Raw genomic sequence first — 15,789 nt, forward strand, 5'->3', positions numbered from 1 at the left:
ACTTGAAACCTTCTCCCCTCCCCAGTCTCACCACCTTTCACCCTCAGTCAACCCTGGTCCCTAACTATTTCTTTGTTCAGAATGCCTTTCCCAATTTCTATTAGTTTTTATTTTCCTTGGTTCAGTCCCCTCTTGGTTCAGAACCTATTTATCCCCTCCCACCCTCTGCAGATCCAGCTCCACCAGAAGTTCCTGGTGGGAGTCAGGTAAAGGGCACCCACTGAAGCTTCCAGGGTCGGAAGAAGCTTTTTGCCCCAACAAAAGTCTCATGAAGAAAGAGGAAGGATGGGCCAGTAGTTAGGGCACTAACCTGATGCATGAATACAAGTCCCTGCTCTGCCACAGACTTCCTGTGTAACCTTGGGCAGGTCACTTAGTATTCTATCCTTCAGTTCCCCATTTGTAAAATGAAGATAATAGTTACCTGCCTCACAGTGTGTTTTGATGATAAATACATTAGAGATTGTGTGGTGCTCAGATTCTTTGGTAATGTGGGGACTATATAAGTACTTAAGATACAGGAAAATTGTGACAGCTTGGAGTACACATTCTGTATTACAGGCATAATAACATAGGCCCAGATAATCAAAGGTATTTAAGTTCCTAAATCCCATTTATTTCAATGGAAGTTAAGAGTCTAAATAACTTTGAGGATCTGGGCCATATTGCCTGTGGTTTGGCTTAGCCCCATGAGCCTTAAATTATCAGCTGCCTCAGACAATTCTGTGAAATAGGGTAGATAGAATTATCCCCATTTTACATGTGAAGAAACTGAGGCAAAAAATGGTTGTGTGACATGCCCAAAGTCACACAAGCTGTGGCAAAGCCGTGGATAAAACCCAGATCTTTTATTGACTTACATTCTAAGAATTGCTCTCATTTACCCTGTTGATGTAAGCTGATTTCTAACACATTTGATGCCAACAGGGTAAATTCTAGGGGCGGACAAACAAGGAGGTTGTTCTGGGTGCCAACTTCCAAAAGGTGCTGAAGCGCTGTGCCATTGGGCTTTTTTTCCCCCTCTCCACTCTGATTGGCCGGCCATTCTTGCTTTCTCCTGATTTGCCAGCCTTTCTTTGGCCAACCTCCTGGAGAGGTGCATTGCAAATGTTTTCCACTCTGGCCAGCAAAATGGCTAGAGCTGCTCCTGGATACCAAGCTTAATTAAGTTGAAAATATATCATGTCTCTGTGCATCAATGAACAGTATAAATAACCATTTTCACTGTGTAAACTTCCTTACTCAAAGGCTGCTGTTGTCTGGAAGAGTCTCTTGCTTGCACTGATGAATGGAAATATTTGTCCAGTCTTCAGAAAGCAATTGGGAGGCTTCAGACTATAATTCTACCTGCCCATTTTAGGGATGATGTCTTAAGCTCTTAAAGTGCTGCAATGATATAGACTGTGGTTCAGAAAAATTGCTTGCTAGGATTAAAATATGGATGAGAAAAAGATACCTTCTGAGGTGCTTCTCAATAACAACATGGACAAACATAATATTTATAATATTTGCTCTGAAATCTTATGACATGCCATCCTCTAACATTCCTGATAAGTTTTAATAGCACCCCCAAGTCCCATTGACTGTAGTGTAGTTATCCCAGTTACATTGTTGTAGCTGGCAGAAGAATCTGGCCCAGAAATTGTTCAGATGCACTATGAGGTGAAATAATTATGGATTACAATAAAAGAAAATACATGGTTTATTCCCAAGTTTGGGAGTGAAACTCCATGGGTGAAATCTTGGCCCCATTTAAGTCAATAGGAGTTTTCCCACTGAGTTCAGTGGAAACATGATTTCATAACAACATAAGAATAGCCATACTGGTCCATCAGACCAATGGTCCATCTAGCCAGTATCGTGTCTTCCAACAGTGACAGGTGCTAAATCATTCAGAGGGAATGAACAGAACAGGGCAATTTATCGAGTGATCCATCCCCTGTCATCCAGTCCCAGCTTCTGGCAGTCAGAGTTTGAGGGAGACCTAGAGCATGAAGTTGTGTTCCTGACCATCTTGGCAAATAGCCATTGATGGACCTATCCTCCATGAACGTATCTAATTCTTTTTTGAACCCGTTATATTTTTGGCCTTCACAACATCCCTGACAGGGAGTTCCACAGGTTGACTATGTGTTGTGTGGAAGAAGTACTTCCTTATGTTTGTTTTAAACCTGCTGTTGAACAGCACTGGTTCCTTGGGGGACCCCACTATTTACCTCTCTCCACTGTGAAAACTGACCATTTATTCCTACCATATGTTTCCTATATTTTAACCATCAGGTACTCCCTGAGGAGAGGACCTTCTCTCTTATCCCATTACTGTCTACTTTGCTTAAGAGTGTGTGGTGAGGGACCTTGCCAAAGGCTTTCTGAAAGTCCAAGTACACTATATCCACTGGATCACCTTTGTCCACATGTTTTTTGTTCCCCCTCAAAGAATTCTAATAGATTGATGAGGGATGATTTCCCTTTACAAAAGCCAAAATGACTTTTCCCCAACATATTGTGTTCATCTATGTGTTTAACTTTTTGACACTATAGTAAAGAACAGAATAATCAGACTTACTGGCCTGTAATTGCCAGTAAGAGGCTTCACCTCTGAAGCCTTTTAAAAAAAAATCAGCATTACATTAGCTATCCTGCAGTCATCCGCTACAGAGGCTGATTTAAGCGATAGGCTACATATTACAGTTGGTAGTTCTGCAGTTATATATCTGAGTTCCTTCAGAACTCTTGGGTGAATACCATCTGGATCTGGTGATTTATTACCATTTAATTTATTAATTTGTTCCAAAATCTCCCTTACAACCTCAATCTGGGACAGTTCCTCAGATCTGTTACCTCAAAAGAATGGCTGAGGTTTTGGAATCTCCTTCACATGCTGTGGAGTGACGACCAATACAAAGAATTCAGTTAGCTTCTCTGCAATGGCCTGGTCTTCCTTGAGTGCTCCCTTAGCACCTCAATCGTTCAGTGGCCCCAATAATTGTTTGGCAGGCTTCCGATGTACTTAAACATTTTGCTGTTAGTTTTGTCTTTTGCTAGTTTGTACTCAAATTCTTTTTTTGACCTGCCTAATTATACTTTTACATTTGACTTGCTGCCAGAGTTTATGCTCCTTTCTATTTTCCTCAGTAGAATTTGACTTCCAATTTTTAAAAGCTGTCTTTTTGTCTCTAACTGCCTCTTTTACCCTGCTGTTTAGTCATGGTGGCATTTTTTTTGGTCCTCTTACTGTTTTTGTTTTTTTTTATTTGGAATTTTCAAATAGTTTTAGACTCTATTATGGGGTTTTTAAAAAGTTACCATGCAGCTTAATGGCATTTCACTCTTGTGATTGCTCCTTTTAATTTCCATTTAACTAGCCTGCTCATTTTTGCACAGCTCCCCATTTTGAAGTTAAATGCTGCTGTGGTGGGTTTCTTTGGTATTCCCCCCCCCACGAGGGATGTTAAAATAAATTACATTATTGTCACTATTACTGAGCAGTTCAGCTATATTCACCTCTTGGACCAGAACTTGTGACACAATAAGGACTAAATCAAGAATTGCCTCTCCCCTTGTGGGTTCCAGGACTGTTCCAAGATGCAGTCATTAATGATACATGTTCTCAGTCAGTTGAAATCCTCCATTAATACTGGGTTTTCTGTTTGTATACCCTCTTCACAGTCACCATCACCATCCTGGTGATACGGTTGTTAGTATATTCCTTCTGCTATACTCCTATTATTCAAGCATGGAATTCCTATCCATAGAGATTCTATGGCACTGTTTGATTCATTTAAGATTTTTACTATATTTGACTTTGTTTTCTTTCACAAACTGTGCCACACCCCTCCAGCATGACCTACTCTGTCATACCTATATATTTTGTACCCTTGTATTACCATGTCCCATTGTTCCACCAAGTTTCTGTGATGTCTATTCTATCAATATCCTCATTTAATACTAGGCACTCAAGTTCACTCATCTGAGTATTCAGACTTCTTGCATTTGTATACAAGCACTTATAAAATTTGTCAATATTGAGTTGTCTGCCTTCATGGGATGCAATTGAATGTGGGGGGGGGCTCTTTTTTTTTTAATTTGTCTGTCTCTTCAGTTCCTGCCTGTACTTTATCAACTTCTATCCTCTCCTCTTTACTAGGATATCGATTATCCCCTTCAATGAATCCTCCCCTAAGGGATGTGTCTGTCTGAACCTCTTGGCTTTTCGCTACCCTTAGTTTAAAAATTCCTCTAGAACCAGCAATCTGGTTCCATTTTTGAGTAGCACCCATGCTTCCTGTATAGGCGCTTACATTCCCAAAAGGTTGCCCAGTTCCTAAGAAACCTAAATCCCTCCTCCAAACACCATTGTCTCATCCACACATTGAGTTCTGCCTGAATAACTGGCCCTGATGTGGAACTGGAAGCATTTCAGAGAATGCTACCATGGAGATCCTGGATTTTAATTTCTTACCTAGCAACCTGAATTTGGCCTCCAGTACCTTTGGCCTACCTTTCCCTATGTCATTGGTATCTGCATGTGCCACAACTACCGGCTCCTTCCCAGCATAGCACATAAGTCTGTTTAGATGTTTCAAGAGGGCTGTAAGAGGTCCAGACTCACCCCTGCGGCACCTCCTGCTGGTCGTCCAGGGAATTAGCTCACCAGCCCCTGGAGCGCCCTCTGCAGGCCGGTGATCCACCTTGTCCTCTTCTCTGGCCCCTATGTCCCTCCCAGGACCCTGGTGCCACTTGCCCTGGGTGCTGCCCCCTGGCAATACCCACACACATGCTAGGTCTCCCCTCCCAGAGGAACCTCCACCCACTAACCCCACCTCACCTCAGGATAAGGCCACTGCCAGTCACTAGCTAGCCCCCACTCTCTGGGGCAGACTGCAGTATAGGCCACTCATCATCAGCAAGGTTGGGTTTGGACCTGCTGCCTTGGCCTAGCCCTGGGCGGCCCTCTGCAACCCCCAGTACCCCTTGGCCTATTACCAGGCTGCAGCCAGGGGCTATCTAGGCTGGAGCTCCCAGCCCTGCTCCACTATAGGTACCCTGTCTAGCTCCCTGCAGCCAGGCCCTTCTCTCTCTCTGAAGACAGAGAGAGACTGTTAGGCTTCTGGCTCCCAGGCTCTTTATACCAGCCATCTGGGCTCTGATTAGGGTGTGGCCCAGCTGCAGCAACTTTCCCCAATCAGCCAGGGTTTTACCTTGCCCTGCCCCAGCCCTCTGCAGGGCTTTTCCAACCTCTTAGGGCAGGAGTGGGTGTCCATCCCGCTACAAGGGCCATATCCTTTCACCCCATGACTTTCAATGTACAGGTTATCTTGAAATTTTTCCATTTGAGCAGTTGCCTTTGGAAACAGTTGTATGTTTTACACTTAGACCTGCCTGAAGCAAGAGCTATATGAATATAGAGCTCTTACTTTTATATTGCTGCCTGACCGCCCTCCACATCTCTCTAGTGACCTTGGGCTGCATGCTCTTCCATGCTACCAAAGAACTCCTGCAACCATAGTGTTTTCCCTGGAGCCTCCCTTCAAGGAGAGAGTGTGTGTCTGTGCATGAAACTATGAAAGTTAATGCCCACCCTTTTTGCAGCAGCCTGAGTTCCAGTACCCTACAAGCTCCACGTCAGAGAGAGTGAGGGAATATGGTGGAGCTAGTTAAATATGTATGAAATTACAGAAAGAATGACCATGATATGAGGCACATCTGTTACCAAGTGATTCATAGCTCTTGGAACTGGAACTAGGGATCATGAGTGAAGCAAGACATCGTAGAGTGACAGTTATTGGCCATTTCCCCTATTTCACCACTATGGTGATGTCATGAACATGAGCTCCATGGAAGTAACAAGTCTAGATATTGAAGCCTCACAGGTCTAAAATGGGTTGGAATGAGCTGCCCTCTTTGAGGCAAATTATGAATTGTAATGGCCAACAATGAATGTGGTGTATTGCTCATGGGTTTTTCCTTATGATACAGGAACCAGTAGGATTGGATCCTATTCTAGAAGCTCCAAAATCTTCATAGCATAATCCCAAACCAGTGCACGGGAGATGTTTCTGTCGGTAAGCAGAGTCTGAATTAGCTCTCCCCTGATATGGAGAGCTGTGGAAAAGGACTTCAGGAGCTGATCTTGTTTGCATGGACACACCCACCCTGCCTAGGTGCTCAGCATGATGGGATTGCTTACCCAAATGATCACTTGTGGCTGGTGTTGGATCCCCAGTCTCCTTGTTATTGGGGCAGGAGTAATAAAGGGTTGTTATCCTTGTTGTGTGAACCGAGGGCAGCAAAACTGTACCTGGCATACCCTAATGGAGGGACTCGCCCTCAACTGAACGGCACTTGCTAGGCAGAGGACATGGGCTCCAAAGCAGGGACATGGGCTCTAATGAGTTGAGAGAGGATGGATCCCATTTAAGGGCCCCAGACACCATTTGACCTGGTTTCTCTCCATGGTATAATAAAAGACCTAATTTAGACTCAATTGAGAGTCTTGTTACATGCTGTAGAACTGAAATCACTGAGACCTAGGTCTAAGTATTAAATCTACTTTGGGACTGTGTCTCTATTGTAAGAGATTACCCAGGCTCCTCCACTAACAGCTGAAATCACTGAGAGCTGTGTTAAGTGAGGGCCCTGAAGATATCTTGGTGGGTGGCAGAGAGAGCCAGAGCAGAGCCCCGCAGAGATGTGCGGCAGTCAGCTGTTGGGGCAATGAGTGAGTGCCCAATCAGCGGAGTGTGTAAGGTGCCTCCTTACCCCTCTCCTCTTCCACCCAGGGTTGGAGGTGAACTCTGCGGATGAACCTCTGAATGCTGGGGATGCACTGGCCAAAGACAGCAACTGTGAGTGGGGTGCAGAGAAAGGACGGGCATGTTAAAGGGACGTTTGGGTTGCTGGACTTAAGAACCTGAGGGGAAAAGGACACTGCCCAACTTACTTGAGGTGTGGGTCTTTTGCTCAGGGTTTATGTTTATGAATCCTAGTTGCAGTGTTTTCCCAAATTAATTCTGAGTTACTTCCCTCCTTTTATTAAAAATTTTTGCTACACTCAGACTCTGTGCTTGTGAGAGGGGAAGTATTGCCTCTTAGAGGCACCCAGGGGGTAGTGTGTAATTGTCCCAGGTCACTGGGTGGGGGCTCGAGCTGGTTTTGTGTTGTATTGTTGAAAAGGAACCCTGAGATACTGAACCCGGCCCTTGTTGCTGCTGGCTCCACCTGGCAGAAGGGTTACATGTCTATGTACTTATATGGCACCACTCACCACGAGTGCCTGCTGTGTGTGTGTTTATCTTTCTTCATGGTGCTTTGATAATGCTGCATGGAAATTGAGTTTTATAACTTAGTTTATATTGGATGATCTCCCATTGAAGTGTTTTTGATATGAGCCAGGTCTCATCTGTTGTCCTGAAGTCCTTGTCCCTCAGAAAAGAATAGGAAAGATAATTTCCAACTCTTCTCTGAGGACAGAAAGAATGAATCTACTTGGAATACCGATGCACTGAAAGGCTGCTAAGGGATGGAACTGAGAGCTAACTAAAGAAACAAAGGCCAATATTTTTTTAAAAATGGGTGCCTAAAGCTAGGCTATTAAACCTTCATTTATGCACTTAAATAACTGGCCTGGCTTTCAAAAGTGCTGCATGGTATGCATGGTTGCATCACCTCTTCACGAGCAACTGACTCACACTAGACCCATCTCATAGTTCTTATTTTGTCCATGTCTGAGTTTCTGGGCCACCCAGCTCACTCTAAGTTCTAGGTAAGGAGACCAAGGAAGCAACCCAAAAGAGAAGCTGGGACTGATAATAAGGTGCAGAAATAGATTAAGGAAATATAGGTGCTGGTCAGTTGCTATAACCTTCACATTGGGGCTGATGTTGACACCCCTACTTTTACTGAGCAGTACCTTACTTTCTGAGAAGTGCCACTGAAATCAATGGAACTACTTGAGGAATAAAACTGAGAAAGAGTGGCAGAACTGGATGCTTAGTGTTTGAGTTCATGAGGTAATTTTATTTTATATGCGTAGTGTGTACACCGTTATAGTTGGATATCATTTTCTCTCTGGGTAAAGGAAGGTAATTTGGATCTTTAATTCAATGTTGTGGATGGCTTAATAAGGTGTTTTGTCTAAGCTGGGAGGCTGTACATTGGTACAGTTTAATTTTTGTACAATGATAATAGGGTGAAGGTCACATTTGTGGTTCTCACATGGAAAGTCAGACATGGTAAATGATAGTTTTGTTGAGGGTGCTCAGTAAGGGGATTGCATACATTTTGGTCTGTATTTGTGGTGTACTGTCAATTATGATGAAGTGTGTGGGTAGGTGTAGCTGAGATCTCTGATCTGAAATGTGTCCTAGGGACATTTCTGTGCAGGATTCCCCTCTCTGCGTGGGAAAGGTGTAGTTGCCACAATGTCACTGCCTCTCATGTCTTCTCTTCAGAGATACTTAAGTGGCTTTGTTGGAGCCATGATGGCTGGAAAATGAGGAGGGCAGAGGCAGCAGTCTCCACTGGTCAGAAGACACTGTGGCTCCACATGGATAGCTGTAACTACCAGCAAATGCTCTGAGATGTGTGAATCTTGGACCAGCCTCTACTGGCCCTTGCAGCATGGGCTAGGCCTGCCACACCCCTGATCCAGTTAACTGAGGAAACCTCCCAGAACTTTCTCTGCTCCCTCCTGGGAGGCTCAATCTGGTCCTATGCTTTCCATAGTAAAGTCATGTGGTGAACATGTTATGGGTTTCAGACTTCAATATATTTTGCTGGGTGTGTGCAGCGATGCAGGGGCAGAAGTCAGGTTGGTGACTGATTCTTAATGATGAATTTCCAGATTTTCACATATTTAGTTGTTCTTAAAATAGCAGCATTCTTTATACATGTGTTGTTGTTTAAGGGAGATCTACAAACAACTCCACCTCACTGATGGCATTTTTTTTGGCCTGGTGCCATTTACTGCTTTAGCATCCAACCAATCTACACTGCTTTCAGTTGCAAAGGTGGGGAACAGTCCCAAAAAGGAGGAACAGAGTAAAAACTAAAGAAAGAAAGAAAGAAAGAAAGAAATCAGTGCAGGGAGTTTAAAATGTTTCCTCTCTTCAGCAACCAGACAGTCTTCCTCGCTCACATTTTCACAATCCAGCCTTAAACGACATACACTGAGGACAACAGTCCGAAGAGCTGTGCATAAATTTGGGACTGTAATGAGAGTCCTCCTCCCATGATTTCTGAGCCACTATAGCTGCAGGGGAAAGCCCTCCAGCAGGCCACATCTCCAGCTGGGCAACTAGCCCTTCCCTTACTCTGTGCTCCCTACACTAGCTACCCAAATAATCTGTAATCCCAGTGGTTTTCTGCCGCTTCATTTGGGATTGTTTTTCACTCCCTTTTCAAAGGCCTGGTCTACACTAGGCTTTTATGTCGACTTTAGCGCCGTTATATCGAATTAACCCTGCACCCGTCCACACCAGGAAGCCATTTAGTTCGACATAAAGCTCTCTTTAAATCGATTTCTGTAATCCTCCCCAACGAGAGGATTAGCGCTAAATTCGACATGGCCATATCGAATTAGGCTAGGTGTGGATGGAAATCGACGGTAATAGCTCCGGGAGCTATCCCACAGTGCACCACTCTGTTGACGCTCTGGACAGCAGTCCGAGCTCGGATGCTCTGACCAGCCACACCCCCGGGAAAATTTGAATTCATTTTCATTTTCCTGTCAGGGCAGTTTGAATCTCAGTTCCTCTTTGGACATCGAGGGGAGCTCAGCAGCAGTGGCAACTATGCAGAGCTCTCCAGCAGAGATGGCCGTGCAATCTAATAGAAAGAGGGCCCCGGCATGGACTGATCGGGAAGTCTTGGATCTCATCGCAGTGTGGGGCGATGAGTCCGTGCTTTCAGAGCTGCGCTCCAAAAGAAGGAATGCTAAGATCTACGAGAAGATCTCCAAAGCCATGGCAGAGAGAGGCTACAGCCGGGATGCAACGCAGTGCCGCGTGAAAATCAAGGAGCTGAGACAAGGCTACCAAAAAACCAAAGAGGCTAACGGACGCTCCGGATCCCAGCCCCACACATCCCGTTTCTACGAGGCACTGCATTCCATCCTGGGAGCGGCCGCCACCACTACCCCACCCCTGACCGTGGACTCCGAGGATGGGATCATGTCCGCGGCCGGTTCCTCGTCGGACATGACAGCGGACGGGGAAGATGAAGAAGGAGATGAGGAGGACGAGGCAGTCGACAGCGCTGGCACCGCTGATTTCCCCGACAGCCAGGAGCTCTTCATCACCCTTACCGAGATCCCGTACCAACCGTCCCCATCCCTTACCCCGGACACAGAATCAGGGGAAGGATCAAGCAGTAAGTGCTGTAAACATGTAAACATTTATTTAAAACAGAACGGTAATATTTATACTATTAACAATGTACATTTATAAAAGTTCTGTAAACTAGTAAAAAAATAATCAGGTACAAAACAGGAATATTTACAAAGGTAACAAATGGGTTTTCATGATTTCTCTGGCTTGGGCTCTTCTCAATTTAGTCCCAAGTGTTTTAAAAAATTTTCACAATGTCCGTTACTCCATGATTCCCAGGCCCAAGACGCTCCACTCCATAGTCCCAGTGCACCTACGCGAAAATCCGGTCAATGTGGCCGGGGATCGACGAGAAATCCTCGTAGGAGAACTCCTCGTAGGTCTCGTGGAGGTAGAGCTCAAGCCTGTTGATCAGGTTCCGGGGTAGGGCGATCTTAGTGGGCCCTCCGTGGTAGCAGACATGCCCCCTCCACGCCACAATCAAGTACTCCGGGATCATGGCCCGACATAGCATGGCGGCATACGGCCCCGGTTTCTGCATGCTTTCCCGCAGCATGCGTTCTCTCTGGGTGTCCGGGATCCTCAGGAGGGTGATGTCGCTCATGACGCCCTGCTTTGAATTAGGGAGGGGAATGTTAGTATTGGGACTGCTTTACAGCCACGCGGTGGAGGGAGAGGGGCAGCATACAGGGATCTTTCCCTGGGACAGCCGCGAGGGGGTGGGACAGGGGCAGAGTTGATGCTGTCCTGATTGCTGGCAGCAGAGACTGGCATTGCTTTCAATGTGAAAGGAGGCCAGTGCTACTGCTGGAGTTTTAAGCAGCCACAAGTCTGCGGCTTACCATTATTGCCCGCTCCAGAAGTTCAGGTCTCCAGCCACAGTTCTCTGAACAGTCCAAGACCTCCGCAAGTCCACAGGCACTGAAGGCGACGGCCGAAAATTCGACCTTGTCCTGAGTGCGCATGTGAGAGGTGCAGTGCATGGTCTTGTTCACAGAGAAAGACTAGGTTCTTTGTATACAATTTCATTTATCTGTCTCAGGAATTCACTCCCTTTTTAAAATTCACACAGACACATCTGCGACTGTCTCCCAACCCAGCCTGTCAGCACACTCCCAGAGGCTAGCGCAGATTAGGCGGAGGAAGAAGAAGACGCGTGAAGACATGTTCTCAGAACTAATGGACTGCTCCCGAGCCCAGGCAGCCCAGCAGACACAGTGGAGGGAGAACTTGTCACAAATGCACCGAGCAGTCATGGAACGGGAGGAGAGGTGGCGTCAGGAGGACCAACAGGCTACTGAAAAGCTGCTTGGACTAATGAGGGAGCAAACGGACACGCTCCGGCGCCTTGTGGATGTTCTGCAAGACCGGAGGCAGGAGGACAGAGCCCCGCTGCAGTCTATCTGTAACCGCCCTCACCCGCCACCAAGTCCCACACCACCCTCACCCAAACTCCAAAGAAGGAGGGGCGGCAAGGGCCGTTAAAACTTTCAGTCAACCCCTGCAGACTGCTCTAGCACTAGAAGGCTGACATTCCCCAAAATTTCATAAGTCCTTTCCCACCCACCTCACAGAAGCCCCCGTCCAAGTTTCACACCCCACGTTTCATGTCTGGTTCGCAATAAAATGTTTGTTTCTCTCCATTACTGTTTCAGTCAGGTTCTTTTGAGGGAGAGTCTGTCTGGAGGGGGGCAAGGGGCTTGGTAATTGGGCAGGACAGTGACCTTTAGCAGGGTACAGAGGCGGTGTCAGGTCCAGCATCAGGACACATACACAGTGCAGTCACTGGTTACCCTGGTCAGTCTGGGAGGTGTTTTTCATGTTCTCCATTGAAATAACCAGTCCACCAGTGCGGAGCCTGTCATTCCGGGAGTTTAGAAGCATCATTTGCATCAGAACACTGAACCCGCCCCCCGCCACAGTCTGCGTCCCCGGTTTAAAATATTCCCGCGAAAACAGCAATACAGACAACGCTGTTCATTAACAAAATCGAAATGATTTTATTTTTTGGGAAGGGGAAGGGGGTGAAGGGGGTATGTAACTGGAGAGGATAGTCAAAATGAACTGGGTAAAGAAACGGGGGCAGGTTCAGCTTTTCTGTCCACAAACTGAAAAGTCACTGGTTGCCCTGCTCACTCAGGAACCTAGCTTTCAAAGCCTCCCGGATGCACAGGGCGTCCCGCTGGGATCTTCTAATGGCCCGGCTGTCTGGCTGGACATAATCAGCAGCCAGGCTATTTGCCTCTAGCTCCCACCCCGCCATAAAGGTCTCCCCCTTGCTCTCACATAGATTGTGGAGCACACAGCAAGCTGCAATAACGATGGGGATATTGGTTTCACTGAGATCACAGCGAGTGAGTAAGCTTCTCCATCTCCCTTTGAGACGGCCAAAAGCACACTCCACCACCATTCTGCACTTGCTGAGACGGTAGTTGAACAGTTCTTTTTCTGTGTCCAGGGCGCCAGTATAGGGCTTCATGAGCCAGGGCATTAGCGGGTAGGCTGGGTCCCCGAGGATGACTGTAGGCATCTCCACATCCCCAAGAGTTATTTTGTGGTCTGGGAAGTAAATACCTTCCTGCAGCCGTCTAAACAGACCAGAGTTCCTGAACACACGAGCGTCATGAACCTTGCCCGGCCATCCGACGTAGATGTTTGTAAACCGTCCCCGATGGTCCACCAGTGCTTGCAGCACCATTGAAAAGTAGCCCTTTCTATTGATGTACTGGCTGGCCTGGTGGTCCGGTCCCAGGATAGGGATGTGAGTCCCATCGATAGCCCCTCCGCAGTTTGGAAATCCCATCGCGGCAAAGCCATCTATGATGACCTGCGCGTTTCCCAGGGTCACTACCTTTGGGAGCAGTACCTTCACGATTGCCTTGGCTACTTGCATGACAACAACCCCCACGGTAGATTTGCCCACACCAAAGTGGTTCGCGACTGACCGGTAGCTGTCCGGCGTTGCAAGCTTCCAGAGGGCTATGGCCACTCGCTTCTGGACAGTGAGGGCTGCTCGCATGCGGGTGTCCTTGCGCTTCAGGGCAGGGGACAGCAACTCACAAAGTTCGAGGAAAGTCCCCTTCCGCATGCGAAAGTTTCGCAGCCACTGGGATTCATCCCAGACCTGAAGCACTATGCGGTCCCACCAGTCCGTGCTTGTTTCCCGGGCCCAGAATCGCCGTTCAACAAAATCCACATGCCCCATTGCCACCGTGATGTCCTGGGCGCTGGGGCTCGTGGTTTCTGACAGCTCTGTGCCACTCTCCGACTTCAGGCTCTCACGGCGGTGCCGTAGCCTCCTCGCCCGATTTCTCTGCATCTGCCTCAGGGAAAGGTGTATGATAAGCTGCGAGGTGTTGAGAACGGCCACAAGTGCAGCGATGGTCGCAGCGTGATCCATGATCGCAGTGCTGTGGCGTCCGCGCTGTCACTGACCAGAAAAGTGCGCGAACTGATTTCCCGCCGGCGCTTTCATGGAGGGAGGGAGGGCGTTAGTGACGGACGGATGACGACAAATTTTTTTTACCCAGAAGGCATTGGCGGCTCGACCCAGAATTCCGATGGGCAGCGGGGACTGCGGGAACTGTGGGATAGCTGCCCACAGTGCACCGCTTCCAATATCGACGCTCGCCCCCTTAGTGTGGACTCACAAAGTCGAATTGCTGTCCTTAGTGTGTCCTTAGTGTGGACACACACGTTCGACTTTGCAATATCGATTCCACATATTCGATTTAAGTAAAATCGAATTACCCTCGTAGTGTAGACATACCCTAAGAGACATAATAAAAAAGACTTTAAGCTACTGTTGCTGGTGGGTGGGAGGAATGTCCCAGCAGCCAAGCACCCCAGAGGGCCAAGGAGAAGATCTCTGGGAGTGAAACAGTTCCAACTTTGTGTGTGGGCTTATCGTCTGCCTGGCATGCCAGCAGCTCCCTTCTGCCCTTTTCGTGCATCTCCCCTAGGGTGATGACCAGATGACAGGAAGAAAATATCGGGACACAAGGGGGGGGGGGGGTCACTGGCGGAGCAAAAAACCGAGTGCTGCCGGTGTAAGGACACAAATAGCTCCCTCTCCCAATTCCTTACTGTGGCCCAGTGCTGCCGGCAGTCGGGGGCGGGAGCTGAGAACAGCCCAGTGCTGCGGGCAGTCAGAGGAGATTAAAAAAAAAAGCGGAGTGCAGCGTCCCGACCGAAGATCAATCCGGACGCGGGACAAATACCTAAATATCGGGACGGTCCGATTTTATCGGGACGTCTGGTCACCCTAATTCTCCCCCCACCCCTTTTCCTGGCTCCCCTCCTGCACAGGGAAGGGAGCTGGCGTGGTTGCTTTCCCCTCATTCTGCAGGCGTGAGTCTGAGGCTGGCAGATCTCAGCTTCTTCCCTCCTCGTCCTGCTGCATTTCCCTTCTAGGAGGGATGCAACGAAAGGGCGGCGGTGGTGGGCGGTATTGGGCCGTAGCTCCTATTAGAGTTAATACGGGAGGGTCAGGGGACATGGTGAGCAGCTGAAAACTTCAAACCAAACCAACTCTGCGCTGCGCTGCCCCGCCCCGCCCCCACCCCCTTCCTTGGAAGTTCGAGCTGCGCTGCCTGCATCAGCAGCCGGGCTGGCAGGAGAAGCAGCAGCAGCCGCCGCCGCCGCCCCTGGAAAGTTGCTCCCCCCGCTGTGCTCCCAGCCCGCTCTGCCCCCCCCCGCCCCAGCCATGGGCTTTGACCTGGATCGCTTTGCCGAGCCCGTGGACCCGGATCTCAAGTGCAAACTGTGCAGCAAGGTGCTGGAGGAGCCGCTGTCCACGCCGTGCGGGCACGTCTTCTGCGCCGGCTGCCTGCTGCCCTGGGCGGTGCAGCGGCGCCTGTGCCCCCTGCAGTGCCAGCCCATCTCGGCCAAGGAGCTGCACCAGGTGCTGCCGCTCAGGAGCCTCATCCAGAAGCTGGAGATCAAGTGCGACTACAGCCCGCGGGGCTGCGGCCGGACCGTGCGGCTCCACCAGCTGGCCGCCCACGTCGAGATGTGCGACTACAGCCCGGCCCGGTGCCGCCACAAGGGCTGCCCGGAGGTGCTCAGCCTGAAGGACGTGGACGCGCACATGCGGGAGAGCTGCGAGCACCGCCCGGCCGGCATCTGCCAGCAGGGCTGCGGCTTGGTGCTCCTGCAGCGGGACCTGGCGGGGGGCGCGCAGCCGGGCGGGGGGCACTGCTGCCTGCGGGCGCTGCGCAGCCAGAACAGCAGCCTGCAAGGCCAGAGGGCCAGCCTGGAGCAGGAGCTGAAGCGACAGGCCCTGAAGTGGAGCAAGAGGGAGAAGTCGCTGCTGGCTCAGCTCGCGGCGCTGCAGAGCGAGGTGCAGCTCACGGCGCTTAGGTACCAGGTGAAGTTCAACCAGTACATGAGCCACATCAGCAGCATCACCAGGAACCTGGCCGGCAGCCACCCCTGCAAGGTGAGTGAAGGAGTGAGCGGG

At 48.9% G+C, this 15,789-nt stretch overlaps 1 protein-coding gene across 1 annotated transcript in view; it reads left to right on the forward strand.

The window, feature by feature from the left end:
- The first annotated feature begins 15,033 nt into the window (after positions 1 to 15,033).
- Positions 15,034 to 15,789, forward strand: part of LOC113406117 (E3 ubiquitin-protein ligase PDZRN3-B-like) — a 47,713-nt gene continuing 46,957 nt past the window's right edge. The window contains exon 1 of the mRNA XM_029910841.1: positions 15,034 to 15,768. Coding sequence (XP_029766701.1) covers positions 15,034 to 15,768 — 735 coding nt within the window. The remainder of the gene's footprint in view (positions 15,769 to 15,789) is intronic.

Source organism: Terrapene carolina, unplaced genomic scaffold, assembly GCF_002925995.2.
Source record: "Terrapene carolina triunguis isolate 2854851 unplaced genomic scaffold, T_m_triunguis-2.0 Scaffold68, whole genome shotgun sequence".
Lineage (NCBI taxonomy): Eukaryota > Metazoa > Chordata > Testudines > Emydidae > Terrapene > Terrapene triunguis.